Source organism: Suillus clintonianus (assembly GCF_016758775.1).
Source record: "Suillus clintonianus strain FC179 chromosome Unknown DEU56scaffold_36, whole genome shotgun sequence".
NCBI lineage: Eukaryota > Fungi > Basidiomycota > Agaricomycetes > Boletales > Suillaceae > Suillus > Suillus clintonianus.
The window spans coordinates 116,448-143,590 of record NW_024539260.1 but is presented as its reverse complement, the minus strand read 5'-3'; the positions used below and the strand labels follow the sequence as shown (position 1 = coordinate 143,590).

The following is a 27,143-nucleotide window of genomic DNA, read 5'->3' as shown; positions in this document are numbered from 1 at the left end:
CAAGACGACCACGTCGACTTCAAGTATAAAATCATGCCGTCCCCTTCCAAAGTTTCCCCTAAAACCAACCCAGCCTGATACCAACTCATCAACCAAGTACTCTCGCCCCTCAAATTTAACATTCAACCTCACGTCTCGTTTGAAACTGCTTCCTTCCAAACCAACCTGATCATCAGCAACCATGAATTGTCAACAGGAAGTACTCCCAATTCCGGACTTGTCTGGTCGGTGGGTCGGCCACGGTCGTTTCAAGCTGGTCGAGTTGATTGGCTACGGTTCCTCCGGAATTGTCTATCTCGCTCACGACACTCAGTCAGACCCATGGAATCCTGTATACTATGCCATCAAGTGCTTGCTAAACAAAGAGCTCGATCGAGAGAGTCTCATGTGGCAGAAACGAGAGATCGCATGCCATTCCTTGGTATCTAGATCGTCGTCGCCGAATATCTGCAAACTTCACCAAATCTTCGAGGAAGGACTATACATGTACTGCGTACTCGACTACTGCCCTGGTGGGGACCTCTTTACCGCCATCCGGTTGCGAACGTACGAGGGCAATGTTCCGCTCATTAAGAAAGCCTTCATCGAACTTATCGATGGCGTATTTGCCTGCCATACCGCCGGCGTATATCACCGCGACTTGAAACCAGAGAACATTCTCTGTGTTGAGTCTGGGTTGGGCATCCGTATTGCAGATTTTGGGCTGGCGACAACAAAACTTGTCAATAGGGAATTCAACGTAGGCAGTTGGGATTACATGAGTCCTGGTATGTCACAAATCGCTTGAGGTCGCTATCTGACATTCTACTTTTTCAGAATGTAATTATGCGATGGGCAGCCCTCATTACTCGTCGCTTCACTCGGACATTTGGTCGTTGGGAGTTATTCTTGTAAACATGGTCTTAGGTCGCTCTCCTTGGGGCCCTGCAATACTTTCGGATCCAAACTTCAGGAGATATGCCGAAAACCCTAACTACCTTTTCGACGTCTTACCGATTTCGAGATCTTTCAACGAAATCCTCAAGCAAATATTTCACCTACGAGAATCTGCACGAATCAGTCTCCCAAAGCTCAGGGAAGAAATTCTAAGACTTGATACCTTCTACCCCAGCGAAGCCGAGCTCTGCAACGACTTGGCGAACGAACGAGAAGCCATTCACAATCACGCAAGGCGCGTCGCACCGTTGACTAATCGGATTTTCCATATGCCTGGCTATCAAGTTGACGACTGGTCATTCGGCTTTAACGGAGCCCCCCAGCCTCAGTGGGCTTACCGTAGTTCCGCGCCAGCAATTAAACAGCCTAGCGACACTGCGGGAATTGAGGGGACGTCCTCACATCTTCGCGTTTACGATGACGGCCGACCTTGGTCACGCGCTCGCCTATCTCGCTGTTCTTCTTCTGAGAACGAAGGACCCGTTACTCCAGAAACTCGTCCCTATGAGCCTATGATAGACCCGTCCGACATGCCTGGCCAGAAAGGGGCTGTGCACCATTCTCTACCTCCTCCCTCATATAATCATCCTAGCTGTCTTTGTGGAGTGCGATTTATTTTTCTCAGAAGCACAAAACTTGTTGACCAGATTTTTACCAGATTTGTCTTCCATCATTATCCCCGAAAATTGGAACGAACTTTTTCGTTTCAAAGATTATGGACACTGGAGGAATTGTGCAGGTCGCCTCGACGTTCTAGGCCTTGTAGTTTTAATCTTGACATTTATCGCATTCGTTGAGGTAGCGGCTACCTTGAATACACGTCGCTCGTCTTTTTATTCAAATGCGAGCTGGCATTTTTACCTCGAAACAATGCATGAGATGATTGAATTCAACTGATATATCCCCATGAGATAGATTTTCATAGTACCTCGAGCCTCGAGGTAATCACTGGCATAAGTGGGTCCACTACTACTTCATGAGGGCAGTGTATTCCGCTCGCTGCTCATCTGTCGAACACTGCATCCAACTGCTGCTGGCGTTCTGTGACGATCGCACTAGTGCTCAAATCTTTGCACTCGAACGCAGAGTAATCAGTATTGAGCATCAATATGGGACATCTGGAGTGCGGGATCTGGACATGGTCAATAATAGAGCTGTGGAGTGTTGGAAATAGACATACAATTACTGGTGAACGTTCGAGCTGAATGGTTTTCAGACACGGGAGCCTATAAATCCGAGTACTTACGATGTTTCGCAGTGTACTAATGAGACCCGAGTCCGGGGAGAGATTGACTTCTGATATGGCTGCTGTTCCTTGAGTGATTTCACTATCCTGGTGGTTGATGAAATTTGAAACCTTCGAAATCTTAGATGATAAGTAAATAAAAAGTAAAAAAATGATCTGAGCCAGGCTCGAACTGGCGACCTTCTGTGTGTTAGACAGATGCGATAACCAACTACGCCATCAGACCGATGAAAGACGAACGATAGCCGACATTCTCAAGCCCACTGAGTTCATACTAGGAGGCCGTGCGAACTTATGACCTTGCTGCGTCAATTTTCACAGCATGACGTTTATATCACGTGACTGACAGATTTTGTTCCATCCAACATGACCTTGCTTCGCAAGGTGATAATTAACAAGCCCCCTTTAGAAATTTCTGACGCTCTCCTTCGACAGCCTTCGACCTTCTGCTTGCCGACAGATATGATACGCCTTCTGTGACCTTTCATGTCTTGATCGGACAATAGCTGTCAATCTGTTTTCAGGAATTTCAGTGATGACTTATCGGTCGCGGGCCATGGCTATGTCATTTGTATATCAAGTTGCGCCCTACCTGGTACTACGGCCTGTGACTAGGCAGTGCATTACTCCGAGCGATTATTAAGCTAAGCCGAATGGCATTCACACTGTTTACCATTCGATAAGAGATAAGACGTTAGATGATGTGGGTGAACGCCGTTTTTTTACCTCTCGAACGCCGCATACAGATGGATTATTCGGCTGCCGATATTGAAGCGGCCATGAATCTGCAGCTCTCAATGGTGCGTCTCTTTCTTAATACGATGGTAAGATAATAACATGCATACCATGTGCTACCAGCACCTATACAGTGCGTCACTACAATCTGAACTGCTTCGTCCTCATTCTAACTTGACAGTTCAGCGGCGCTGGCTACGTTCTGGGTAGGCTTGTCTCAATTTATACATCCGTCATTAAACCGGTTCATCCAGACATATGACTATGCTTGTTCACTTGAACAAGAGGTAATGCACTTATGGCTACACGCCTCGGTTTGACATTAACTTTAATATGCTGTTTGAAGTGGATATTTCTGTTTCGGTCACGCTGGACCAAGGTAAAAGGCCTTTATATCGTTACACGACACGTGCCCTTCTTTCTTATAATGGATCTTTGTGCGTTCAGCTCCCAGCACACACACCCCAGCAATGAACTGACATGTTCTCTTTCAGTGGTCTTCACCTCGAACGACAGTCCCGATGTATGTGAACATGCAGCAGTCACATCCACTGGCGAACGATACTTACTGCATGACTTTGCCAGAAATGCCGGGTATTGAGCAGTATTTACTCGTGTACGTCTACTGTAAAAGCTGCATGCACGTCCTGTCGAGCGCTACACTTTCCTCTCACAGGTTTCGCGTTGATATCACTCACATGCTCTGAATGTATTTCCCTTCCCCCACGAACATACACGTCCTTCTGATCAGCTTTATCCAGGCTTTTTTGTGCTCAGAACGTATTCGCTCTTAAACAGAAACAAAATCATACTCACAGCCATGATGACCTCCCTTTTTGTGAGTCCAATGCCCTCCACACACCCAAGCTCGCTGTTGATGAATTAATCAGGCTACCACCGCATCCACCGTTGCCATTTTTTTCACTACTATTCCCACCTCATATGGTTCGTGCTCTCACCTTCCCGCACACATTCGCACACCTTCACTCCTGTTTCACAGTTACGACAAGCGCGATCCCAGGTATCACGGGCTGCTACCGGAGCTCGAACACTGTCGAAGTTCTTCTGCCGTTTCTTCTGATGTTTGCGTTTCAACTGGGTATGTCGCTGGGAACTGGGGTCACACAATACGGGCATGCGCCGACTGACACTCTCCCCAGGATTGATATGCCTAACACTCACATGTGTTATACGAACCTGGCGATCGACCAGGAGCCCTCTGTATGCTATCCTGGCGAAGCATAACATATTCTATTATGCCACCGGTCTGCGTAAGTCAGGACTGATGCATGTCAATGTCTCCGTGCTCATTTGTGATGATTATCATTTCCAAAGTTTTCTCAATCGTGAACATCCTCATGCCACTGCTAGCCCTCGATGTACGTCAACTTCTCAATAGCCATTAATATGATCGAATCATCGATATTCCGCACATCCAGAGCGCATACCTCACCGTCCTCGAAGAGTACGCACCTTCAACTTCTTTTGCGAGTCCTTGCTGACGATAAATCCAAACACGCATGTACAGTTTGCAGGTCTTTATCCTTGCGATCCTCGCCACGCGCATGCACCTCTATCTCTGGCGTATCGACCGGCGTGTGCGTGGCTCTGAGATTGTGTGTATATCTCTGTCCGACATGTCAGTTGCAGAGTCCGTACCATACGTGTGATACAGATCATCGTGATACAAATCGGGCATTCTGAGGTAGCACCAGAGGAGTACCGCTCTACTTGCCACTATTAGTACGAGACTCATTCATCTACGAACTCCCACTCAGAATATGATGGATTCTTCTGATTCATATACTTCCTTGCAAGTGTACGGCGCAGCAGCGTGACACAGTCAGGCAGACCATAGATTGTGATACATAGTCAATCAGCGCACAGTTAACAATCCCGAGCGCATGTTGCTGACGTTTATAGTGTGATTCTGTGCCCAAAGCAATAACATCAGTCTTGACGGGTATTCCCATCGTTTTGAGAGGAAGTTTACTGTATCACGTGAAACCGAGTGGAAGTGGGAGATACGTTTATAGCTCAATAAAATTTGAGGCGTAAACCAAGGGTCGCAGCCCACATACCACACCGATATCATGTCTCAAAATATTGTTCGATTTTTTTGCGGGCTCTGAGAAATACTAGACGTGCATGAAGGCCGAGCGTCGCAGTGCACGACGCCTACCCAAACTACTATGCAACCTGTGAGCTTGCACATACAAAACACATCATTGACAAGCATCTCAGATATGGATCATGCGAGGCATTAAGGATCTACGGTTAGATGATGAGCGTCATCCTGCGCCGGACGCCTGAAAAGGTATACGAATTGGAAGGGCCCATTCAACCGGACAATTGAATAACATTGTCTGTCCTATTGCCAGATTTTATTCCAAGTATCCTGTAACCACTGGCATGCTGCCAGACGAGTTCGTGTTTCAGACGTAGTGACAAGACCATACGCCACCATGGACAAGAGGCTTGTTACACTGTGACGGAGAAAAGACGCAAAGTGCCGCAGTTCACAGCGAGCAACCGGAGTACGAAAACAGCACAGTTGGAGCGCGCACATGGCGTCGACACCATATTGGAAATCACTCCGTCCTTACAATATGTAGATATTTATATGTATTCCTACATCGTCAAGCACATCCAAAAGTCAACCAAGCCACGCGACCGGTCATCTAGTATTCAAATCTCACTCCACGAACGACAGCGAATATGCCACGCGATAAGACGTCACGGCGCAAGGTCTCCAGGTGACATGTCGGACAGGGAAACCCACACGAGGGCGTCAGTGTCATACCCGGCGTGTTGGTCCGTATGCCAAAGATGGAGGTGCATGCGCGTGGCGAGTATCGCAATGATACAAACCTGTAAACTACATGTGTGTTTGGAGGTGCTATTAGTACAAATTCACAACAGAAGCTGGGGGTGCATACTCATCGAGGAGGGAGTAGCATGCGGGCTGGGTGTGCGGAACATCAATTACTCAATCAAATCGAAGGGTATCGGGGAGCTTACGCACATCGGAAATTAGTATTGGCACAAGGATGTTCCCGGCTGAGAGAACTTTCGGAACGATAACCATCACCGATGAGCACCGAAACATATGAAAGTCCTTACTCACAGAGACCACATGCATAGTAGAATATGTTATGATTCACCAGGATAGCGTACAGATGCCCGGTGGACATCCGCCAGCTCTGTATGACATGTATGAGTGTGAGGGAGACCAGTCCTGGGGAGAGCGTCAGTCAGCGTGTGTCTATAACGCATGCTCTCAACATACCTAATTGAAACACAAACAATAGAATGAACGCGATGGAGAATTGGATACTGCGAGAGGTCCAGTAGCAGCCTGCGATGCCTGGGATCGCGCTAGTCGTAACTGGGAAAGTGGTATGAATACGTGCCAATGGTAGTGTGGGGAGGGTAAAATCACAAACCATTAGAGTCAGCAAGATTGGCAAAACGAATGCCGCTGGAAGCTCCAATAACAGCCTGCTAATTCTTCAACCATGAGCTTGGGTGTGGTGAGGGTATGGGACCCACAACAAGGGCTGACAGCATGGCCACGAGTAATATTCTATTCCTGTTCCAGAGCGCATACGTTCTGAGGACAAACATGCCTGGATGAATCGGATCAGGAGCACATATATGTCACGGGGGGATGGATAGATACATTCAGAGCAAGTGAGTGATATCAGGCCGGAGTCTTTGAGGACAGAGCGCGCTCAGCAAGGATGTGCATGTGACATGTACCATACACGTACACGAGTAGATACTGATTATTATATGGCATTTCTGACGAAGTCATGCAGTAAGTGTCGTCATCAGTCGAAGTGCACTGCACGTTTACGTACATTGGGGTTTTGATTCGGGGTGAGATTTACTGAAACACAACATGTCAGAACATTATCGGGGGATGTGTGCTGAGAATGGACGCACAATAAAGGTCCACGGCGATGAGGACAATGGGGATATATCGTGTGATGATATAAAGGGCTTTTACCTTGGTCCAGCGCGACCGCCGCAGGAATATCCACTTTGAACAGCATATTATCAACATCTAAACTGAAGTGTATCACGGAAAAAGTCCATCACCTCTTTGTGAAGTGAGAAGGTATAATCGTAGGTCTGGATAAACAAGTTTAATAGCGGACGGGAAAAAATCGGGACAAGCCAACCCAGAATGTGGCCAGCGCCGCTGGGATGTCAAGTCAGAAAGAGGAAGAAGCAGCCTCGATAGTACGCACTGCACAAGTACTGGTAGCATATGGTACACCTGTTACTATCCCGCCCTAGTATTAAGAAAGTGACGCACTGCTAAAAGCTGCAGACTTCTGGCCGCTGCGATATCGTCAGCCGAATACTCCATCTGCGTTCATTCGAGAGGTAAAAAGGGGGGGCTTCTTGTATTCGCATCACGCACCTTCTCAACTCTTATGAATGAGCCGGAAACTCGTCAATATGGGAGTATATGTATTAACATCATTTAGCTTAGCTTGATGAAGCTAGTACTGGCTTATTTAAAGTCGACCACACGTGGTCACAGGCCGCACCAGGCGGGGCACAACTCAACAAAAGTAACAGTTGGTGCCAGAAACATTGGGCATTTTCACTGAGAAGATAGCCATTCATGATCAGAAGCCTGCTATATGTAACGTATTGGATTTAATTAACACAAACGTGATTTGAGTTGGTGGCTCGCGTGTATTCATTGGCCTGGTCTTTGATTCTCGAAGCTTGCTTCTGGAAGGCTTGGAGTTTGAAATTTGAAACATCATCAGTCCTTGAAACACATAGCCACATTGGAGAGACCTATGCGTCTGGCTCGATCAGCCCCGGCTGTTAAATCAAGACAAATGCTGGAGTGTATCCACGAATGTGTGCCTGCCAGTGCATATCGCGAGCAAGGCAAGGATACCTTATTCTCCCGGCACGACGCTGTCATAGCAGGCCACCCAGGACGAAACCGAACATTCGGACTTGTAGCACGAGATTACTCGTGGCCTGGCATGCAAACCTTTGTCAGGCGCTACGTAGAAGCTTGCGACACCTGCGCACGCATCAAAACACCCCGCCATAAGCCTTACGGCTTGCTCCAGCCTCTCGACGTCCCCTCTCGTCCATGGAAAGCAATATCCATGGACTTTATCGTCAAACTCCCCGTGTCACACGGTTACGATTCAATATGGGTCGTTTGCGACCGACTCACGCGATATGCGCACTTCATCCCATGCAAAGAGACACTCACGGCTCCTGACCTAGCCTGGTTGTTTTTGGACCGCATCTTTCGCCTACATGGGCTCCCAGACTCTATTGTCTCAGATCGCGGTTCCATCTTTATTTCTAAATTCTGGTCCGAACTGACATCATTATTGAAAATTGATACTCGCACATCAACAGCGTATCACCCGCAGACTGACGGTCTGACTGAGCGCACGAATCAGACGCTGGAGACATATCTCCGCGCCTACTGTTCGTATCAACAAGACGACTGGGTGGATTACCTCCCTCTTCATCAGCAAACTACCGTTTTCGCCACAGACCTCACAGGCCTCACAAACATGCCACAAGGTTTTACAGACCTCACAAACATGTCACAAGGTTGACAGCCTCACAAGACTAAAACTATTAAGTAGTAGTCTAGTAACTTGATAGTTGACACTCAATAGTCTAATATAACCATACATTAGTCACATTACTTGTGTGCCTGAACTTTCTTGAACACACTACTTTCTAGTGTTTTGCTTATAACTCACTAGGATCTTAACCAAAAAATATCATAAGACTATGGATAGACTACCCTTGACAAGGGCTACAACTTTGATTTTTATCGTAAATGTTCCCACGGTCTACCCTAGTCATTCCTTATCATGGTCCTTAATCAAAATCCTAGTCCCTAACAACCAAAAAGTCGAAATTTCATAGTCTTTCTTTACTATTGGTATTCCTGTTGGTTCTTAGTCTTAATAAGCAAACATCAGTCACATTACTTGTGTGCCTGAACTTTCTTGAACACACCAATTCGTAGTATTTTGCTTATAACTCATTAGGATCTTAAACAAAAAATTTCATGAGACTACAGATAGACTACCCTTGACAAGGGCTGCAACTTTGATTTTTATCGGAAAGATTCCCACGGTCTACCCTAGTGCCTGAACTTCCTTGAACACACCACTTCGTAGTATTTTGCTTATAACTCATTAGGAACTTAACAAAAAAATGTCATGAGACTATGGAAAGACTACCCTTGAGAAGGGCTATAACTTTGATTTTCTTCGAAAAATGTACTAAGGTTTGCCATAGTCACTCCTTATCAAAATCCTAAAGGTAGACTATTGTATTAGACAATCAAGTATTGTATTTTATTCTAAGTCCAATGGATATGGTATATATATCAGTTGCTGCTTTGATATTTACAAGGTCCTTTAGTGTAGTGGTAAGTGCTGCTTGAAACTGTGAGAATTGATCATGTGATTTCATCTGGTCAACTGTGTGGTCGAGGGTTCAAACCAAGTAAGTGGCAAAAATTCAATTAATAGAAATGATCATGTAATTGCTTGTGGAATTAATAGACAGTACTTGATTTCTTTTATTGATCATAATATCGAAAATTTTACAGGGCTACAGACTTTACAAGCTCACAGACCTACAAGTTGTACAGTCTGTGCCTCCTTGTACAAGCTCGTACAAACCTGCACAGGGGGGACTTAGCTGTAGACCTTGTGAGTTTGTACAAACTTGTACAAATCTGTACAAACCTGTACAAGCGCCCGGTAGTTTGCTGATGTTGCCGAGTTCGCGTTCAACAACCTCGAGAACTCCTCCACTCGTCAAACACCATTCTTTGCTAACTATGCTTATCACCCTACCTTTGAACCACAGGTTTCTGAACGTTCATCTGTCCCTGCTGCTGCCAGCCTCGCCGCGCGACTCGACATAATCCATGACGAACTACGCGCAGAATTGCAATTCGCACAAGATGCCCAGGCCAAGCATTACAACAAGAAGGTTGCAAGAGCACCAGAATTCCAACCTGGTCAGCTGGTTTGGTTGTTGCGTCGCAACATCCGAACCACGCGTCCATCCCTGAAGCTCGATCATCGTCGACTCGGCCCTTATCCCGTCATTCGCAAAATAGGCACTTCCGCGTACTTACTCCGTCTCCCCTCCTATTTATCCCGTCTTCACCCAGTGTTCAACGTTTCACTCCTCGAACCTTACACCGACCCTTCCCAATTCCACACTCACTCACCTCCGCTTCCTTTCGACCTCATCGACGACCCCATCCACGACATCAAGTCCATACTGGACTGTCGTAAAATCGGCCACCGTTACGAGTACCTCATACGGTGGAAGTCCCTCCCCGAGTCAGAAGACTCGTGGCTTCCTCTTTCTGATATTCCCAACTCACTTAATGAGCTCATCGAACGTTTCCATCGCCGTCATCCTCGTTCCCCACATCCCCACACTTTCGACATCAATAAAAATTATAATGTTTCATCTGTTACTGACTACTCTTCTACTCCTTCTTCTATTCAGGTACCTTCGCCCGTCGTGCCCTCCGTGCCCTCCGAGTCCTCGTCCGTGCCTCCCGCGCCTGCCCTCGCTGCCGTCCCGCCTGCCGCTGCCCGTCCTCCGTCGCCCGCTGCCGTACGTCAGAGGTTGAGATCTGAGTACGTGCCTCCAACGCAGACTACGACCCGTAGGGGTCGTGTCTCGCGTCCTGCCGAAAGGCTCGACTTGTAGACTCATCCTCACTCGCCCTAGAAGGGGGATGATGTCACGGTCACGGTCATTATACCTAGCTCACGGTCTTTCTATTTAGAACATGGACACTCTACCTTACTGAACACTGCGCCAATGTACCCGTCACGCACGGATCGACTCGTTCGGATGTTTGCGGGTTCGTTATCTCTGACTCGAACCTCGCTGACACTCTTACAGATTACGGTTTCACCTTACATTATCGCTGTAGCAAGTATTTATGCGTGTCGGGGCTTTGTATCTCTTTTCCTCGTCGAATCAACGCCAGTAACTGGCCCCATTCTGTCCGTCCTTCTCGTCTCGCTTGCCTCGTCTCCAAGGCGTCCGTTACATGGATCCGGAGGACACCACGCGAAGCACACTCACTGGTAGCTGACTAAGCTACGTGGCACTACCCCCGGGGTCCCCTACTCCAACGCTTCTTCGAATATAAGACCTGATATGCCTGATAGTAGGAGCGCGAGCTGCCTTGAGTGGACGCACATCATAAGCCAGAAGTTCGTTGATAATCTAGGGAGAGGCTGATTGCGGATCAGCAGATGGCCGCACTCGCGATTAGTCTTCGTCCAGCGTTGTTCAGTAGCTGGATGATATCTACACTGTTGATAGTGCGTTCAAGGGGGTGAAGGAAGCCGGCGAGCCACTAATTCAGATGAGAGTAAAGATCCCGAAGGATAGTATGGTTGATCCAGGAAAAAATAAACAGGAAAGCAAATCCAGAGATAGAGGAACGACGTGCGAAGAGTATGACTTTGCATACATCCTGCGGTACACGGTCGTGGAGTAGTGAAGAAAGTAGAACAGAACAAATATATAAACGAAGTTGAAAGAAACACCGCGATAAGGCAAATATGTATTGTACGGTACGAAATCTGTCCCATCTTCAGTTGAATGACAAAATACATGCCATAACCTGAAAGAAATATATGTATCGCGAAGATGCTGTTGCCTCCTACTTCCGACACTCGTGCCATGATGTGCCGTGCGCAACATGACTCAAGTCCAGCTGTACAGCATTGTTGGATATCACCAGCGTGTTGCCTGGGGTATACATCGCAGACGAATAGAAAGTGAGTGGGATCCAGAGGAGGAGCCGTCCTTTGGGACCTACAACCCATCCCTCCTCGTTCGGACCGGATGGAGCTGGGGTTTCAGAATCTGAGAGGAAGGACGAGGTGGAATGAAGGGCATGAGATAGGTCAGATGAGAAGCATATTGCAGGTGCTTCGAAGGGTTGGTGTCGGTTAAGAAATTCCATATCCCACACACGTATGGTCTTGTCGGATGACCCAGACACGATGTTTTTGCCATCGGGTGAGATTGCGACAGACTTGACGGGTCCAGTGTGCCCTCGGAAAGGGGCACCGACTGCCTCGCCAGTTGCCATATCCCACACCTGAATCGTCTCGTCGTCTGAACCGGACACGATGTGATTTCCATCGGATGAGATTGCAACAGCGTTAATGGAGTCAGTGTGGCCTTGGAGAGCGGCGCCCAATAGCTCGCCAGTCCCAATATCCCAAACCCGGATGGTCTTGTCATCTGAGCCAGACACGATATTACGACCATCTGGCGAGATTGCGACAGAGAGGACAGCATCAGTGTGGCCTTTGAGACAGACGCTCGAGGCCTTGCCAGTCTCCATATTCCACACTCGAATTGTGTGGTCATCTGAACCAGACACTATTCGAGTTCCATCTGATGAAATCGCGACGGACATAACACTCTCAGAGTGCCCTTCGAGAGAGGCCGTCAATACCTTGCCAGTCGTCATGTCCCACACCTGAACTGTATGCGCTTCTTCCGAGGAGGATTGCCTTTAGCCATTGAGGAAGTTGGAAGGACGGCCGGATACGAGTCTTCAAAGGTTTATTGGTGCAACAGAACGAGGAAGCTTGTGGTTAGTAGCACACAGCCTGAGCGTACATGCGACTGGACGGTGACGCGCTGCTTGTAAGTCTTGATACGACGGAGGAGGAAACCTTGAAATAAATTATGTCCATAAATTCAAACTCAAATATTACGTCATCGAGACAACTTACTTTTGCCAACCCGCCTTATTCTTCATCGTCCTCGTCGTCTTCCATAGCTAGAGCTTCAAATATTGACAAGTGGTGACTTCGAACACTTTCCTAGAGACTAGTACTGGAATGAAACTCGACAACACACCCTCCATGCTACTTCTGGGCGTGCCCTCGAGGTGGAGCTCTCCGAGTCTATGGACCCCTACCTCCCCATCATGACGCCTGAGGGCCTGAGCATTGAGCCACTCATCCCCGCATTGAGCAGGTAATCAGAAATTACCTTACAAGGTAGAAAAATAAAAGTTCTGAGACGCAATCCAACTCACTTGCCATCCTCGCTAACCGAGTGGCTCGTCCCTTATGCTCAGACCATCGCACACGATTGCTTTGCGCTTTTTGCCTTTGAAGGCAGAAACGTGCGCCGCAGAAAAGCAATCATACTCGATGTCCATAGCACACCTGGTGCTTTAAAAGAAGCGTGCAAGATGTGTGCATTTGCCCCAACACACGCGCTTTTCATTCACTCCAAGGATTTAATTCCACCCCACAGATCATTCACAACCCCTTCCTTCCTCTCAAACACTATCACAAGATGCCTGCTGCAGAATGTAACATGGTACGCTTCCAGCTTACCTCATTACCCGTCTTGTACTTATCACACTTTCTCTACAGACACCTGTCAACTGCACTGTCTGCCACAAGACTATAAGCCGCAAGGCAGATCTTCCAAGACACATGCGGACGCACGATGATCACAAGGAAGCTCTGTACGTGCTTGCGCCTTATTATACAACATGGTTCTGACCTGTTTACTATCTTGATCAGTATGCATGCATGCCCATTCTTTGACTGCGATTACAAGACCCTCCAAAAGTCCAACATGCAGACACACATCAGAACCCACACCGGTGAACGCTCCAAGATATGCCCTCACCCTGGGTGCGCGTTTGCCACCACAGATCCAGGCAGTTTGACACGTCACCGCAAGAGACTGCACGACTACCAGCCCAAAGCGCGTTGCAACCCCGGTGGCAAAGCTGCTCGACGGTCCGCAGTCGCGCCTTACCCCTCCACTCGATTTATGAAGCCAGAGGTAGAGATTCCTGCATCGTTGGATCTCAATGACCCAGCATTTCCCGATCCCGAGCTCGCCGCAGGCCTCATTCCCTGCGATTCGCTCTCACCTGCTGAGTCCAGCAGTTCTGGTATCCCCCAATTCTCGGGCGAGCTCGCCGAACTCCCCTGGGAGCGACTCTTCCCAGATCTCCTCGCCGAGAGCTTCGCCTCCGTTTATGATCAGCCCTCTCAGCTCCCCATCCCCGCTTCCAACTACGTACAGCCTGCGACTGTCCCCGCCGATCTCTCCACTCTCCACATGCCGCAGTTTGACCCGGAGCTGTTCTCTAATGCCAACTATCAGCAGCCCGTTCCAGATGTCAACTTTCAGTCCCAGCCCGTCTCGGGAAGCGACCTGAACAACCCTTTTCCACCTGAACTGGACCAGTTTTTGCAGAAATATGGCTCAGGGCACTTTGAAGGCCGCTACGAGTATCAGGACAATGCAACATATTCGATGGCCCAGCCCTCGTATACAAACGAATACAACGTCTATTGAAATCTTCATTATCGTCTTTCATCCCGTTGTCCTATTACCCCCGCATCATCACCAGCATTGGCATCAGCATCACAATTTTATGTGGAACTCATCATTATCATTATCGATCATTTATATCGTACCACTTGCATCTTTTATACATATTTTCATCCGCACTTTTAGAATTGCGATCTTCAACTTGTAAATTGTATCATATGTATCAATACACGAATATCATGACTACGGATTGATCACCTCGTTCCTCGGCCAGTCGACGTGCTCGAGTGCACCAGTCGGCCGAGCACTGTCGATATTGCAGCAACGTGCTACATTCACCCAGCCGGTGCAGATGGCTGTCCGACGATACTTCCGCAGTCTCTTACGCCTCTCCCAATTCTTTCGCTGTTGGGAAACCCGTTGTTTAGCTTTCTCCTCTGCTTCGTATTTGATACGTTTGTCCCTGGGTGAGTGATGCGAGAGTGATGTGATGTGGCTGACTCCAGAAATGCGCCGGAATATGAGCTTGTACAATGTTTGCGAGTATAGGCAGAGGAAATATCTACTTTTTGGGTTGTAAATTGACAACCACGAAATGATGTCTGGCGATTGAAGTTTGCCGTGCTATGGTATTTATGATATAAGGCCAATCCATTCATTGCGCAATAGCTGGAGTAATCATGCTGCCAAGTAAGTGTTAATTTGGTCGTAATAGCAACATTCTATGATATCCCACCGGCAGTGGAGGCACCTGATATAGGACCTGAGTGTAAGGTCAGTAGTGACTGAGTGTCACAGCTAGGGTGGATGATGGGTACATCAGCACCATATTCAAGTGCCCGCTGTGTCCTACGATCAAGGCTGATGTGATCAATGGCTTTGGGCAGAAGGTCGCAGTATCATCATTAGTGTACTATCGTCAGTCAGAGACTTGAAACATCGCACGGGTATCAGTATTGATAGACATCTTTGTTGAATGTCATCTGGTGAACGATCCTCGCTGTCATGATTACTTATACCTGTTGGCGTCTCTCCGGACGTCAAATTATTCATCCCGACAAAAAATGCATTCCTATAAGTTAAGCGCGTCCAAAACCAGACCAAGCCGGCGGATCTCGATAAGCCACTTCCACCTAGCACACTGCATCACATGTACGGGTCTGCAGGTGACATGTCGGACAAAGAAATACACACAAGGTCAGAGCCATGCACGTGCTGGTCGATACGCCAGAGATGGAGGTGCATGCTCGTAGCGAGGATCGCAAGGATAAAAACCTGGAAACTGTATGTGATTGTGGTTATAATCGACAGGAACCCGCAAAAGAAATTGAAGGTGCGTACTCTTGGATGACAGTGTAGTATGCCGACTGGAAGCGCGGAACATCAATGACTCAATAATATTGATGACTTTTGAGAGATTTACGCACATTGGAAACTAGCACTGGCAAGAGGATGTTCACGGCTGAGAGAACTTTGGGAACGTTAATCATCACCAATGAGCATGGAGACATGTATAATATATAAGTCCTGACTAACCCAGGCCGCATGCATAGTAGAAGATGTTATGCTTCACGAGGATAACAAATAGAGGGCTCCTAGTTGCTCGCCAGCTTCGTACGACACAAATTAGTGTTAGGGAGATCAGTCCTGGGAGTGTGTCAGTAGGTGCGCCGTGTATTGTATGATCCCAGTTCCCGGAGACATACCCAGTTGAAACACACACATCAGAAGAAACGGCAGAAACACTTCGGCGCTGCGAGAGGTCCGGTAGCACCCTGTGATGCCTGGAATCGCGCTAGTCGTAACTGTGAAGGGGCGTTAATATGTGCGAATAATAGTGGGGGAATATGAGAGCACGAACCATACGAGGTTGGAATAGTGGCAAAACGAATGCCGATGGATGCTACGATACCAGCCTGATTGGTTCATCAGTCATGAACTTGGGTGTGGCGAGGGCATGGGACTCACAACATAGGTGGACACCATGGCTGCGAGTACGATTCTATTTTTGTCCCAGAGCGCATACGTTCTGAGCACAAAAAAGCCTGGATGAAGCGCATCAGAAGCACGTGTATGTCGTGGGGGAAGGAGATATACATTCAGAGCAAGTGAGTGATATCACTCCAAAACCTGTGAGAGGAAAGCTCAACAAGGACTTTCACGGAACTTATACTGTGCACGTACATACATAAATATTTCCCAACGTCCGGCATTTCTAGCAAGGTCATGCGGTCAGCGCCATTTATCAGTTGGGTATGTCAGCTGCACGTTCACATACATTGGGGTTCCCACTCGGGGCGAAGGTCACTAAAGCACAATATGTCAATTCAGTATCGGGGAATGTGTGCTGGAACTGAACATACGGTATATATCCATGCTGATGAGAAAGAAGGGGACATGTCGTGTGATAATGTAAAGGCCTTTAACTTTGGTCCAGCGCGACCGAAGCAGGAATTTCCACTTTGAACAGTGTATTATCAATATCGAAACCGAGGCATATCAAGGCGCGAGGGTATTACCTCTTCGTGAAGTGAACAAGCGTAATCATAGGTCTAGATAAGCCAGTTTAACGGCGGATAGTGATAGATCGGGGTAAGCCTACCCAGAATGTAGCCAGCGACGCTGAGATGTCAAGTTAGAACGAGGAAGCAATAGTTCAGACAGTACGCACTGTATAGGTACTGGTAGCGTATGCCATATATGTCATTATCTTGCCCTTGTATTAAGAAAGCGACGCACCGCTAAATACTGCAAACTCGTTGCCTCTGCAATATCGGCAGCAGAATATTCCATCTGTGTTCGTTCGTGAGGTAAAAAACGGGTTTTGCACACACACCATTCACCTTCTTATTTCTTATGAATGAGCTGGGAACCCATCAAGATGGCAGTGACAATATTGCGGGCACCATTCGGCTCAACCTGATGTTCACGGCGATGGTCCCTTTATTTAGAGCCACTGGCAGACGGCTATCAAGATGGGGGTGTAAAAAATGGGGACACCATTCACCTTAAGTTGATGGTCGTGATGAAGTTTTTTACTAAATGATTGAAAGTTGACCTAGTCACCAAGTAGCTATAGTTGAACTCGGTGTCCTCCATAGCGAGCTCGAGCATTGTGTCGTCGTGCTGCGTTACCAAACCGGGAAGTCTCGCTAAAACACAATGTCCAAAAGTATCCTGATACGGTACACGTCTGAAATCCTGTGTAGTATGTGTGAATTTTGTGTTTGGAATAGTTGAATTGATCCACCGCCATATGGAATGGCTATAAGTACTCAAACACGCACTAGGCTGGTACCATATATATTTAAGTTTAGTTAACACAAAGTTGATTCAGAAACTCACGTAGTCCTTTAGATTTGAAACACGACTCCTTGAAACACGTAGTCACCTTGGAGGGACCTATATAGGATGTTATCGGCTATTTTGAGGAGAACGACCACCGTAAAAAATCAGTATGCGTTCGGGATTGTCAACTATACTAGTATGCTCGTCATTTATGGACCATGCGAAATGTTAGGGATCTATGATCTGTCGATTGACGTCATCCCGGGCCTGCGCACGGAAATCTGATCATGAGAAGTACATTAGCTGGAAGAACCCATTCCTCATCTCAGTGTGTAAATATAACTTGATGGTGCTTACTCAACAGGAACGGATATTTACAATGTGGGAGTTCGTGGATAGGGTGAATTTGGCAGAGGAAGACAATAATTCACCAACTTCAAGTCATAATCCAGGTAAAAAGACAGACGAAACCTTGACAGTCTATGCGAGATTCCTAAGAACGCGAAAAGTGACCGAGGAATCTTCGAAATGGCTCCCTCTCGTCTGTTGTTAACTTGATCACTTGGGTGAGCAGAGTTTGAATGCCTCGATAACATCATACCTCTTTTTCAAGTCTCGAATAAATTTTGGAAGGAAGATGTCGTGGTTCAAGGCAATGTTGTGGAATTTCTCGTGCATGCGACAAAAGGAAACGGATCAACCCATCGGCATTTGCCGATTCGAATGAAACGCTGACAGTGTCAGTGACAGATGAATTCACGTTTCAGAGGTAGTTGCAATATCATAGTATACCACTGGCATCGTACGTATATATCAGTATTCATATACATTTTCGTCAAAAGTCATCAGGTGAATGATCCTCGCTGCCATGATTACTTATATCCGTCAAATTCGGTGTCTCTCCGGGCGTTATCCTATAAATTAAGCCGGTGACCCCGATAAGCTTTCTCCACCTAGTCCAAACCTTGATAAGACATCACACTGTATCACACGTACGGTATGGAATCAAGATCTGGCGTGTCGGGCTGAGAATCACACACAAGGCCAGTGCCAACCGCCTGCTGGTCAATATGCCAGAGATAGAGGTGCATGCGTGTGGCGAGGATTGCAAGTAAAAAGACCTGCAAACTGTATATGCGTTTTTGGAGTTATCGTCAGCAGGGACTCGCAAAAGAAGTTGGAGGTGCGTACTCTTCGAGGACGGTGTAGAATGCGTTCTGGATGTGCAGGACATCAATGGCTCAATCATATTAATGACTATTGAAAAGTGGACGTACATCGGGAGCTAGCACTGGCATGAGGATGTTCACGGTCGAGAAAACTATGGGAGCCATAGCCATCACAAATGAGCACGGAGACACTGGTATGTATCAGTCCTGACTTACGCAGACCGGTGGCATAGTAGAATATATTATGCTTCACCAGGATAGCATACAAAGGACTTTTGGTTGATCGCCAGGTTCGTACAACACATACGAGTGTTAGGGAGATCAGTCCTGGGAAGTGACAGTAAGCGCGTGTCCATATTGTGTGATCCCAGTTCCCAGCGACATACCCACTTGAAACACAAATACCAGAAGAAACGGCAAAAGCACTTCGACAGTGGTCGAGCTCCGGTAACACCCCGTGATGCCTGGGATCGCGCTAACCGTAACTGTGAAAATGAAGTAAATGTGTGTGAATAGGTATAGGAAAGCGAGAGCACGAACCATATGAGGTGGTAATACTGGTGAGGAATATGCCAATGAATGAAACAGTGGTAGCCTGATTGATCCCATCAATAATGAGCTTGGGTGTGGGGAGGGCATGAACTCACAAAAAGGGAGGTGATCATCGCTACGAGTACAATTTTATTTTTGTTCCAGAGTGCATACGTTCTGAGCACAAAAAAGCCTGGATGAAGCTGATCAGAAGCACGTGTATATTGCGGGGGAAGGAGATATACATTCAGAGCATGTGAGTGAAATCACTCCGAAACCTGTAAGAGGAAAGAACAGTGCTCGACAAGGACGTGCATGCAGCATGTACAGTACACGTACATGAGTAAGTATCGCTCAATATGCGACATTTCTGGTGAAGTCATGTAGTAAGTATCGTTCGTCAGTGGTTGGGCCGCTGCATGTTCACATACATCAGGGCTCTCGTTCGAGGTGAATCCCACTTGAGTATTACCTGTCAGTTCACTGCCGGAAGGATGTGTGCTGGAATTGAACGCACGATACACTAGATCCGTGATGACGAGAAAGAAGGGGACATGTCGTGTAACGATATAAAGACCTTTGACCTTGGACCAGCGCGACTGAAACAGAAATATCCACTTCAAACAGCATATTATCAATGTCAAACCGAGGCGTGTTACGGATTAGGTGCATTACCTCTTGTTCAAATGAACAAGCATAGTCATAGGTCTGGATGAACAGTTAACGGCGAACGGGGATAGATTGAGACAAGCCTACCCAGAACGCAGCCAGCGCCGCTGAGCTGTCAAGTCAGAACGAGGAAGAAGTTCAGACTGCAGTGACGCACCGTATAGGTACTGATAACAATTGGTAAATCTGTTATAATCTTATCATCGTATTAAGAAAACGACGCACTGCTAAGAGCTGCAGACTCTGAGCCGCTTCAATATCGGCAGCCGAATAATCCATCTGTGTGCGTTCAAAAGGTAAAAGAATGGGTTTTGCGCACACATCGTGCACCCTCTTATCTCTTATGAATAAGTGGTCTAAAAAGCCATTCGGTGATCCGGGGTGTTTCAACAGGCTGTACCAGGTAGGGCACAACTTGATATTTAAAGTTAGTACCAGAATTTTTTTCAGACAACACTGCCATGGCTCATAAGTACTCTATTGAGACACCACATGTAGTTACGTACTGTATATATAATTCGATTCGAAGCATCCCAAAATTGTTCGGGAGTTTGCGTGTGCTCATTGTGCTGGTCGTTGAAGCCTGGTTCTTGGTGCTTGCTCCTGAAAAGCTTGACATTTGAAACACCATTAATCCTTAAAACAACCACCTCGGAGGGACCTACGTTTCCACAAGAAAGGATCGGCTTTTTTCATCAACCCTTACGTTTTAAGACGCGCGCTTCTTCGAAGATGAGATGCCGGTGATGCGCGTGCGATCGCCGTGATGATGATGATGCAGAAAGCTGATGGAAACCAACGCGTTAACATAATGGTGTCGGTCTAGGGACAGTGCGGACAAGGTTCTTCCGAGTCTATGCGGTGGAGATGGTTATCAATGGGACAGCAACATTAGTTTTGATTACGAGAACCTTGCGGGCAGCCGGACATTGTCAGAAATGTGGGCTATCAAAATATTGACACGGAGCCCTTACCTGTCGAACTAAATGCTGCTCAAGCAGAATCCTCAAGGAGTGTGTTTGTCTGTTAGAAGGTTGGATTGTCGGATGATTGAGTATGTGGGGGGATCAGCATTTGCTTTCCGTCGTTTCGTAGTGTTGATGTACTCACTGTACAATTCCATTTGGCATCGCGGAGCTAGCGCTGATGCTTATACAAGATGAACGACGTATTAATATCTTCCGACAGCGCATTGGAGGATGTAACTATGGATAATGCGAGGTGTCGGTTGGGGTCACCATCAGCCTGAGGTGCCTGCAGGTAGGCTTTGTGGACGTGGAATTCTGAACATTTTGCGAGCGTGGGTTTTCTTTGTTGATCAAAGCATCAACGCTAGCTCTGTGATATCAAATGTAATTGTACGCATCAACGCATCAACGGGTGGTACTTAATCAAACACATTGATTGCTTCGAAATGGGTTTGAACTTTAAATTTGAAATTCGATGGGAGCAAGAGTGCCCAAGGCCACACTCCTCAATGGCGGAATGCCCGATTGTGCTGGTGCTAATCAGAATGCTGCGGCATCTTAGTTGAACCATTGAAGGTTTCGTCTCCCTCGTAATACTATGGCCTACTCAGCTACAGCCTGTATGCGTTCATGTTCGGAGAGTCGTGAAAGCAGTGCCGACAGGCAAGGCAGTTGGCAGATTTTGTAGCAGTGTCTGCAAGTATTCAAGCACACCCCGAAACGCGGTAGCGATGAGAGATTCAGATGCAGGGAATAACATAGTGTGTCGAAAATAAGCTTGGCGGTGGGAGGGGTCCGGTTGCATTTTTCCGTCGGAGGTTCATTCAAAACGTTCCCACACACCTGTATTTTTTCACAATTTTCTGAAAAGAGGCCTCAGGACGTGACCACTTTTCAACAGTGTTTTTAACCATTATTATGTAACGTAGCTGTTAAAAAAAGTGACTTTTCAACCGTACCCTATCGACGGAGACGTCTGACGCCCATGACAAGAATGGATTCCTATAATTTAAGTGCGTTCCGAACCCAGCCCGTGGCAGCCCCACCAGTCATCATCGACATCTCATAGTCCAAACCAACTCCACAAACGACATTTAATCGAGCCACGCGATAAGATGTCACAACGCAAGTGACGTGTCGGACACAGAAACCCACACGAGGGCGTCAGAGCCATGCACGTGCCTATCAACCTGCCAGAGATGCATGTGCATCCGCGTGGCGAGGATCGCAAGGAGGAAGAACTGCAAACTGTGGTTCAAGAGAGTTGTTAGTAGGAATCCACAGCAAAGGTTTGAGGTGCATACTCTTCAAGGAGAGTGTGATATGCGGACTGGGTGTGCGGAATATCTAATGACTCGATTATATTGAAAGGTATTGGGAGGTTTACGCACATTGGAAGACAGTACTGGCATGAGGACGTTGACGGCCGAGAGAACTTTAGGAACAATAATCATCACCGATGAGCACGGAAACAAATGAAAGTATTGACTGACGCAGACCGCATGCATAGTAGAATATGTTATGCTTTATCAGGACAACGTACAGAGGGCCATTGGCCAGCCGCCAACTCTGTATGGCACGTATGAGTGTGAGTGAGACCAATCCTTGGGAGCGTCAGTCAGTACGTGTCTGCAATGCCAGTTCCAGGTGACGTACCCAGTTCAAACACAAAAAAGAGAAGAAACGGCATAAAGAATTGGATACTGCTTGAGATTCGGTAGCAGCCTGTGAAGCCTAGGATCGTGCTAGTCATAACTGTGAAATGGAGTTAATATCTGCGAATACTAAGAAGGTGACGGAACGAACTATATGAGGTGGAAATAAAACGAGTGCCGAGTGAAACCACGACGATAGCCTGACTGATTCATAAAACCATATGCTTTGGTGAGGGTATGGGACTCACAAGAAGGGTGGACAGCATGGTCACGAGTAACATTCTGTTGTTGGTCCAGAGTGCGCATGTTCTGAGCACAAAAAGGCCTGGATAAATTATATCAGGAGCACGTGGATGTCTTGAAGGAAGGAGACATGCATTCAGCGCAAGTGACTGATACGAGACCGAAACCTGCGGGAGGAAAGAGCAGCACTCCGCAAGGACGAGCATGCAGTATGTACCGTGCACGTACATGAGTAGATATTGATAAATATCTGGCATTTCTGTAGACTTCATTCAGTACCTGTCGTTCGTCGGTCGGTAAGTTCGCTGGACACATACATTGGGGTTCTCGTTCAGGGTGAAATCCACTGAAGCACAGCATGTCAATTCATTATCGGGTGATGCGTACTGGAGCTGAACGTACGATATAGGTTCGTGGCAATGAGAAAAAAGGGAACATACCGTGTAATGACATAAAGGGCTTTTACCTTGGTCCAGCGCGACCGAAGCAGGAATTCCCACTTTGACCAGTACATTAATATTATTGAAACCGAGGCGTATCACGGAATAAGTGTATTGCTTACCTCTTCGTGAATTGAGCAAATATAATCATAGGTCTGGAAAACAAGTTTAACAGCTCACAGGAATAGATCAGAACAAGCCTACCCAGAATGTCGCTGTCGACGCTGTGCTGTCAAATCAGAACGAGTATGAAGCAGTTCAGACAGTACGCACTGCATAGGTACTGGGACCACACATGGTATATCTGTTATTATCTTGCCCTCGCATTAAGAAAGTGACGCACCGCTAAGAACTGCAGACGCCTGGCCGCTGTGATATCTTCAGCGGAATGTACCATCTGCATTTGTTGGAGAGGTAACAAAAAAAGATTTCGCACACAAATAACGCGCCTTCTTGCACCTATTCATCATTTAAGAACTGGGAAGATGGCCGTGTTCACAGGAACAGACGCAAAACTCAGCTACTATATATGGTTAGGTTTGATCAATAATACACTAACGTTGATGCTTCTGCTTGAAGTTTGAAACACCATCAACCGGAGCTCCCCTCTATCTACACTGCCCCTCGTTAGTTTTGTTGAGGTCCCATTTCTACGAGAAATGCCCAACCTTTTAGACGCACACTTATTTGAAGACGTGATGACTCTAATATGTGCGTGATCATGATATGTGAGGCAGACTGAAGGAACCTAACATGATCTTGTCCACATGAAGCCGATTGATACAAGTATCTGTAACGGTATGAGGGGGCAGATGTGGTAATGGAGAATGGTCAGTAGATTGGCGGGACGTACCCTACGAAAAATCGCTTGAAGTCAGTCGTGTCGCAGTGTTGATGTACCTGTGTAGATAACCTGTGTCAGGGTCGTGACCGACCCCGGTCACGCTTAAAAATCATGTCGTCTACCATATTTTCTTTATGGTGATGCGCGACACGGCGTGTCCGACCTGGATTAGGGCTGGGTAGATGGCTACACTCGTCATGATTACCTGGAACGAGTATCACAGCTTAGAACTTGGATTACTCCCGTGCGCACTGCTGATTCTATTTAACCCAACTTCGTGAAGCATAGATTTGTGTTTTTACGGGAACAAATATTTGGAAAGCGGGAGTTTGTGGGTGGGGTGGAGGTGGACTCGGGATTCCCGGACATTTCACAGGCATGGATTGACCTAGTCATGATTTGAACCACAAACTTTACTTGTGCATCAGCTCTGCGATGTGAAGATTGAATTACTTGAAGTTACTCACACGTCCATATCCGAATAGCATCTGACACTCAAGACAAAAATGCATTCTTTTAAGTTAAGCGTGTCCCAAACCCGACCAAGCAGCCGATCAGCCATCTCGTAGTCCAAAACTCAGAACGCCATATGGTCTGCGGATGGCAAGTCGGATAAAGAAATCCACGCGGGGGTGTCGGAGTCATGCACGTGCCGGTTGGTATGCCAAAGATGGAGGTGCATGCGCGTGGCGAGAATCGCAAGGATAAAGACCTCCAAACTGCATATACGTGATTGGGGGTATTGTCAGTAGGAATCTGCAATGGAAGTTGGGGTGGCATACTCTTCGAGGAAGGAGTGATATGGAGACTAAATGTACGGAACATCAGTGATTTAATCGTATTGAAGGGTATCGAGAGGTTTACACACATCGGAAAATAGCATCGGCACAAGGATATTCACGGCCGAAAGAACTTTCGGAACGATAATTAGATGAGTATGGAAACATACGTAAGTGCTGACTCACGCAGACCGCATGCGTAGTAGAATATATTATGTTTTACCAGGACGGTATGAATAGAGCACCTGGTCGACCGCCAGCTCTGTGTGGCACGTGTCAGTGTTAGGGAGACCAATCCTGAAGAGCGTCGGTCAGCGCGCATCGGTAATATATGCCCCGAGCGACATACCCAGTTGAAACACAAATAAGAGAATAAACGGCAGGTACAATTGGACACTACTCGAGGTCCGGTAGCAGCCTGTGATGCCTGTGGTGCCCGGAATTGCGCTAGTCGTAACTATGAAAGTGGAGAGAATATGTAGATAGTAGCGGGGGAAGGTGAGAGTACACACTATATTGAGAAGTGGCAATAGCGGTAAACCAAATACCGATGAATGATATGATGGTAGCCTGACTTATTAGTCAACCATGAGCTTGGGAGTGGTAGGGGGATGGGACTCACAAAAAGGGTGGACAGCATGGCTACGAGCACGACCCTACCGCTGCCCCAGAGCGCATATGTTCTGAGCACAAAAAAGCCTGGATGACTTGAATCAGCAGCGTGTATGTTACGTAGGAAGGAGAAGTACATTCAGAGCAAGTGAGTGATATCACTGCGAAACCTATGAGAGAGGAGTAGCGCTCGGCAAGGACATGCATGTAACATTTTCCATACACGTACCTGAGTAAACACTGATTAACAATCGGCATTGCTGGCGAAGTCATGCAGTAAGTGTCGTTATCTGTGGAAGCGCGCTGCACGCTCACATACATAGGGGTTCTCGTTCGGGGCCAGGGTCACTGAAGTGAAGGATGTCAATTCATTATTGGAGTGACGGGTGCCGGGAATAAACGTACAGCTTAGGTCCGCGGCGATGAGGAAAAAGGGGACATATCGTGCAATGATATAGAGGGCTTTTACCTTGGTCCAGCGCGATTGAAGCAGGAATGTCCACTATCGAATAGGCTATCAATATCCAAAGCAAGGCATATCACGGAACAAGTACATTACTGACCTCGTCATGAAGTGAACAAATATAATCATATGTCTGGGTTAACAGGTTTAATGGTGAATGGGAATGGTTCGAGACAAGCCTACCCAAAATGTAACTAGCGCCGCTGAACTGTCACATTAGAACGAGGAAGAAGACATTCAACCGGCACGCACTACATATGAACTGATGACCATGAATGACATATCTGTTATTATGTTGCCTTCGTATTAACAAAGCGACGCACCCCTAAGTACTGTAGAGTCCTGACCGCTGCGATATCGTTAGCCGAATACTCCATCTACATACATTCGAGAGGTAAAAAGATGGGTTTTATGCCCACAGCATCCACCTTCTTATCTCTTATGAATGGGCTGACCAGGAACCCGGTGGGAACGCAGCAGTCTCGAGGCAACGTTCTGGCAGGCGGAGTTGAAAACGGCATATCTGGCGCTTCCTGGAAGTCTCGACGGAGTCTAGGGTGTGTAAATATTACTTTGTTGCAGACGCACAACATGCCTACTATATATAGTTAGGTTTGACCAATTCATTGTGATTCGTGCTTCTAAAATGCCCGACTGAAACACAGCATTAGTCCTTGAATCACGCAGCCAGTGGAAAGACTTAACTCCACTATCAGAGCTCAACATCTACTTGTCCCTTCGTAGGGTTTGATGGGTCCTTTCTACAAGGAAGACTCAACCTTTTATATGGACACTTATTCTAAGATGAGATGTCTTGAATACGCAATGATGATATGTCAAGCAGACTGAAGGAAGCTATGACGTTCTCGTCCACGTGAAGCTGATCAACACAGGTACCCGTTTATCTGACTGACGCCTTGATGATGTGGTGAATGCTATGTAGGTGAGGCTACAGGAATTAGTATGATGAAGCGTAGGATGGCCGTGGCGCTACAGGAGTGTATCAGAGTGTTTGACTAGCAGAGGTAACTCACCAAAAAAATGCTCTTGTTGGTCGTTTCGTAGCGTTGATGTACCATTGGAGGATGTGTCGTTTTATACGATACTACAAAGGGTGAACGGTTGCCTCGCTCTCCGAGTGGTGCGGACAATGCCACGGGTTGCACTCAGAAAGTTG

General features: G+C 47.1%; 10 protein-coding genes and 1 non-coding gene across 11 annotated transcripts; 4 read left to right on the top strand and 7 right to left on the bottom strand.

Moving 5' to 3' along the window:
* Positions 1-52: 52 nt before the first annotated feature.
* On the top strand, positions 53-1,703 carry DEU56DRAFT_804673 (serine/threonine protein kinase, negative regulator of sexual conjugation and meiosis). Its single transcript, XM_041353253.1, has 3 exons — positions 53-767; positions 817-1,547; positions 1,595-1,703. Exons 1-3 carry the CDS (start codon positions 182-184, stop codon positions 1,691-1,693), a joined length of 1,416 nt encoding a protein of 471 aa, XP_041208376.1. The 5' UTR covers positions 53-181; the 3' UTR covers positions 1,694-1,703.
* Positions 1,704-2,334: 631 nt separating this feature from the next.
* Positions 2,335-2,408, bottom strand: DEU56DRAFT_t62. The gene has a single exon. It is a non-coding gene; the product is annotated as a tRNA-Val (tRNA).
* A 164-nt stretch (positions 2,409-2,572) lies between these two features.
* On the top strand, positions 2,573-4,704 carry DEU56DRAFT_353868 (uncharacterized protein). The gene is made up of 16 exons (XM_041345816.1): positions 2,573-2,982; positions 3,041-3,050; positions 3,104-3,123; positions 3,172-3,204; positions 3,264-3,354; positions 3,412-3,440; positions 3,503-3,533; positions 3,594-3,626; positions 3,679-3,755; positions 3,808-3,862; positions 3,918-4,016; positions 4,078-4,188; positions 4,253-4,296; positions 4,357-4,382; positions 4,446-4,515; positions 4,568-4,704. Exons 1-16 carry the CDS (start codon positions 2,881-2,883, stop codon positions 4,619-4,621), a joined length of 885 nt encoding a protein of 294 aa, XP_041208375.1. The 5' UTR covers positions 2,573-2,880; the 3' UTR covers positions 4,622-4,704.
* A 785-nt stretch (positions 4,705-5,489) lies between these two features.
* DEU56DRAFT_980762 (uncharacterized protein) lies at positions 5,490-7,212 on the bottom strand. Its single transcript, XM_041359798.1, has 13 exons — positions 7,174-7,212; positions 7,022-7,124; positions 6,866-6,962; positions 6,781-6,809; positions 6,691-6,721; positions 6,600-6,632; positions 6,470-6,546; positions 6,364-6,418; positions 6,207-6,305; positions 6,045-6,155; positions 5,943-5,986; positions 5,857-5,882; positions 5,490-5,795 (listed from the first exon to the last, which is right to left on the bottom strand). Exons 1-13 carry the CDS (start codon positions 7,191-7,193, stop codon positions 5,654-5,656), a joined length of 867 nt encoding a protein of 288 aa, XP_041208374.1. The 5' UTR covers positions 7,194-7,212; the 3' UTR covers positions 5,490-5,653.
* Positions 7,213-9,467: 2,255 nt separating this feature from the next.
* On the top strand, positions 9,468-11,477 carry DEU56DRAFT_756160 (uncharacterized protein; the record flags this gene model as incomplete). The annotated part of the gene is made up of 6 exons (XM_041349988.1): positions 9,468-9,475; positions 9,546-9,648; positions 9,809-9,970; positions 10,466-10,576; positions 10,871-10,974; positions 11,300-11,477. The coding sequence occupies 6 exons, from the start codon at positions 9,468-9,470 to the stop codon at positions 11,475-11,477; spliced, it is 666 nt and encodes a 221-aa protein (XP_041208373.1).
* Positions 11,478-11,651: 174 nt separating this feature from the next.
* On the bottom strand, positions 11,652-11,918 carry DEU56DRAFT_719650 (uncharacterized protein; the record flags this gene model as incomplete). The annotated part of the gene is made up of 1 exon (XM_041347663.1): positions 11,652-11,918. A coding segment is annotated over one exon (267 nt), but the record flags the coding sequence as incomplete, so codon positions are not given.
* Positions 11,919-13,055: 1,137 nt separating this feature from the next.
* On the top strand, positions 13,056-14,500 carry DEU56DRAFT_980761 (uncharacterized protein). The gene is made up of 3 exons (XM_041359797.1): positions 13,056-13,330; positions 13,387-13,481; positions 13,540-14,500. The coding sequence occupies exons 1-3, from the start codon at positions 13,307-13,309 to the stop codon at positions 14,327-14,329; spliced, it is 909 nt and encodes a 302-aa protein (XP_041208371.1). The 5' UTR covers positions 13,056-13,306; the 3' UTR covers positions 14,330-14,500.
* Positions 14,501-15,268: 768 nt separating this feature from the next.
* On the bottom strand, positions 15,269-17,237 carry DEU56DRAFT_353756 (uncharacterized protein). Its single transcript, XM_041345815.1, has 16 exons — positions 17,149-17,237; positions 17,045-17,098; positions 16,977-16,986; positions 16,908-16,927; positions 16,825-16,857; positions 16,669-16,765; positions 16,584-16,612; positions 16,490-16,520; positions 16,403-16,435; positions 16,274-16,350; positions 16,167-16,221; positions 16,012-16,110; positions 15,842-15,952; positions 15,733-15,776; positions 15,647-15,672; positions 15,269-15,587 (listed from the first exon to the last, which is right to left on the bottom strand). Exons 2-16 carry the CDS (start codon positions 17,096-17,098, stop codon positions 15,452-15,454), a joined length of 855 nt encoding a protein of 284 aa, XP_041208370.1. The 5' UTR covers positions 17,149-17,237; the 3' UTR covers positions 15,269-15,451.
* A 2,171-nt stretch (positions 17,238-19,408) lies between these two features.
* On the bottom strand, positions 19,409-21,128 carry DEU56DRAFT_353740 (uncharacterized protein). Its single transcript, XM_041345814.1, has 12 exons — positions 20,937-21,128; positions 20,725-20,873; positions 20,628-20,648; positions 20,469-20,573; positions 20,188-20,418; positions 20,120-20,129; positions 20,050-20,069; positions 19,969-20,001; positions 19,811-19,910; positions 19,725-19,753; positions 19,633-19,663; positions 19,409-19,571 (listed from the first exon to the last, which is right to left on the bottom strand). Exons 2-12 carry the CDS (start codon positions 20,770-20,772, stop codon positions 19,501-19,503), a joined length of 699 nt encoding a protein of 232 aa, XP_041208369.1. The 5' UTR covers positions 20,773-20,873; positions 20,937-21,128; the 3' UTR covers positions 19,409-19,500.
* Positions 21,129-21,802: 674 nt separating this feature from the next.
* DEU56DRAFT_901470 (uncharacterized protein) lies at positions 21,803-23,756 on the bottom strand. The gene is made up of 16 exons (XM_041356553.1): positions 23,612-23,756; positions 23,542-23,551; positions 23,473-23,492; positions 23,391-23,423; positions 23,269-23,327; positions 23,216-23,220; positions 23,146-23,174; positions 23,057-23,087; positions 22,963-22,995; positions 22,834-22,910; positions 22,737-22,785; positions 22,587-22,685; positions 22,424-22,534; positions 22,322-22,365; positions 22,235-22,260; positions 21,803-22,178 (listed from the first exon to the last, which is right to left on the bottom strand). Exons 1-16 carry the CDS (start codon positions 23,669-23,671, stop codon positions 22,049-22,051), a joined length of 816 nt encoding a protein of 271 aa, XP_041208368.1. The 5' UTR covers positions 23,672-23,756; the 3' UTR covers positions 21,803-22,048.
* Positions 23,757-24,555: 799 nt separating this feature from the next.
* Positions 24,556-25,975, bottom strand: DEU56DRAFT_353692 (uncharacterized protein). The gene is made up of 9 exons (XM_041345813.1): positions 25,909-25,975; positions 25,819-25,851; positions 25,733-25,763; positions 25,641-25,673; positions 25,514-25,590; positions 25,404-25,461; positions 25,241-25,348; positions 25,078-25,188; positions 24,556-25,024 (listed from the first exon to the last, which is right to left on the bottom strand). The coding sequence occupies exons 2-9, from the start codon at positions 25,822-25,824 to the stop codon at positions 24,945-24,947; spliced, it is 504 nt and encodes a 167-aa protein (XP_041208367.1). The 5' UTR covers positions 25,825-25,851; positions 25,909-25,975; the 3' UTR covers positions 24,556-24,944.
* Positions 25,976-27,143: the final 1,168 nt, after the last annotated feature.

Excerpts from the sequence above, each read along its gene's own strand:
- DEU56DRAFT_901470 (XM_041356553.1), bottom strand. The coding sequence starts at position 23,671 with ATGCAGATGGTACATTCCGCTGAAGATATCACAGCGGCCAGGCGTCTG. Across the intron at positions 23,328-23,390 it reads TTTGCTCAATTCACGAAGAG|TGGGAATTCCTGCTTCGGTC; the intron begins GTAAGCAATACA and ends TACTGGTCAAAG. Across the intron at positions 22,911-22,962 it reads ATCAGTCACTTGCGCTGAAT|GCCTTTTTGTGCTCAGAACA; the intron begins GCATGTCTCCTT and ends TAATTTATCCAG.
- DEU56DRAFT_804673 (XM_041353253.1), top strand. The coding sequence starts at position 182 with ATGAATTGTCAACAGGAAGTACTCCCAATTCCGGACTTGTCTGGTCGG. Across the intron at positions 768-816 it reads TTGGGATTACATGAGTCCTG|AATGTAATTATGCGATGGGC; the intron begins GTATGTCACAAA and ends CTACTTTTTCAG. Across the intron at positions 1,548-1,594 it reads GCTGTCTTTGTGGAGTGCGA|ATTTGTCTTCCATCATTATC; the intron begins TTTATTTTTCTC and ends GATTTTTACCAG.
- DEU56DRAFT_353740 (XM_041345814.1), bottom strand. The coding sequence starts at position 20,772 with ATGTTAACGCGTTGGTTTCCATCAGCTTTCTGCATCATCATCATCACG. Across the intron at positions 19,911-19,968 it reads CTTGTTCATTTGAACAAGAG|TGGATATTTCTGTTTCAGTC; the intron begins GTAATGCACCTA and ends TGCTGTTTGAAG. Across the intron at positions 19,664-19,724 it reads CCTCGAACGAGAGCCCTGAT|AAATGTCGCATATTGAGCGA; the intron begins GTATGTGAACAT and ends TGACTTCACCAG.
- DEU56DRAFT_353756 (XM_041345815.1), bottom strand. The coding sequence starts at position 17,098 with ATGGAATATTCTGCTGCCGATATTGCAGAGGCAACGAGTTTGCAGTAT. Across the intron at positions 16,111-16,166 it reads CACTATTCCAACCTCGTATG|TTACGACTAGCGCGATTCCA; the intron begins GTTCGTGCTCTC and ends GCCCCTTCACAG. Across the intron at positions 15,777-15,841 it reads CTACTATGCATGCGGCCTGG|TTCTCTCAGCCGTGAACATC; the intron begins GTTAGTCAGGAC and ends ACGTTCCCAAAG.
- DEU56DRAFT_353692 (XM_041345813.1), bottom strand. Across the intron at positions 25,674-25,732 it reads GTTAATCAGTGTTTACTCAG|GTTTCGCAGTGATATCACTC; the intron begins GTACGTGTATGG and ends CCTCTCTCATAG. Across the intron at positions 25,189-25,240 it reads CTTATTTGTGTTTCAACTGG|GATTGGTCTCCCTAACACTG; the intron begins GTATGTCGCTCG and ends GACGCTCTTCAG.
- DEU56DRAFT_353868 (XM_041345816.1), top strand. The coding sequence starts at position 2,881 with ATGATGTGGGTGAACGCCGTTTTTTTACCTCTCGAACGCCGCATACAG. Across the intron at positions 3,627-3,678 it reads ATCACTCACATGCTCTGAAT|GCTTTTTTGTGCTCAGAACG; the intron begins GTATTTCCCTTC and ends AGCTTTATCCAG. Across the intron at positions 4,383-4,445 it reads TACCTCACCGTCCTCGAAGA|TTTGCAGGTCTTTATCCTTG; the intron begins GTACGCACCTTC and ends ACGCATGTACAG.
- DEU56DRAFT_980761 (XM_041359797.1), top strand. The coding sequence starts at position 13,307 with ATGCCTGCTGCAGAATGTAACATG. Across the intron at positions 13,331-13,386 it reads CTGCTGCAGAATGTAACATG|ACACCTGTCAACTGCACTGT; the intron begins GTACGCTTCCAG and ends CTTTCTCTACAG. Across the intron at positions 13,482-13,539 it reads GATGATCACAAGGAAGCTCT|TATGCATGCATGCCCATTCT; the intron begins GTACGTGCTTGC and ends TATCTTGATCAG.
- DEU56DRAFT_980762 (XM_041359798.1), bottom strand. The coding sequence starts at position 7,193 with ATGCTACCAGTACTTGTGCA. Across the intron at positions 6,633-6,690 it reads AATAATCAGTATCTACTCGT|ACTCCGGCCTGATATCACTC; the intron begins GTACGTGTATGG and ends CTGTCCTCAAAG. Across the intron at positions 6,419-6,469 it reads CCATGCTGTCAGCCCTTGTT|GCTGTTATTGGAGCTTCCAG; the intron begins GTGGGTCCCATA and ends AAGAATTAGCAG.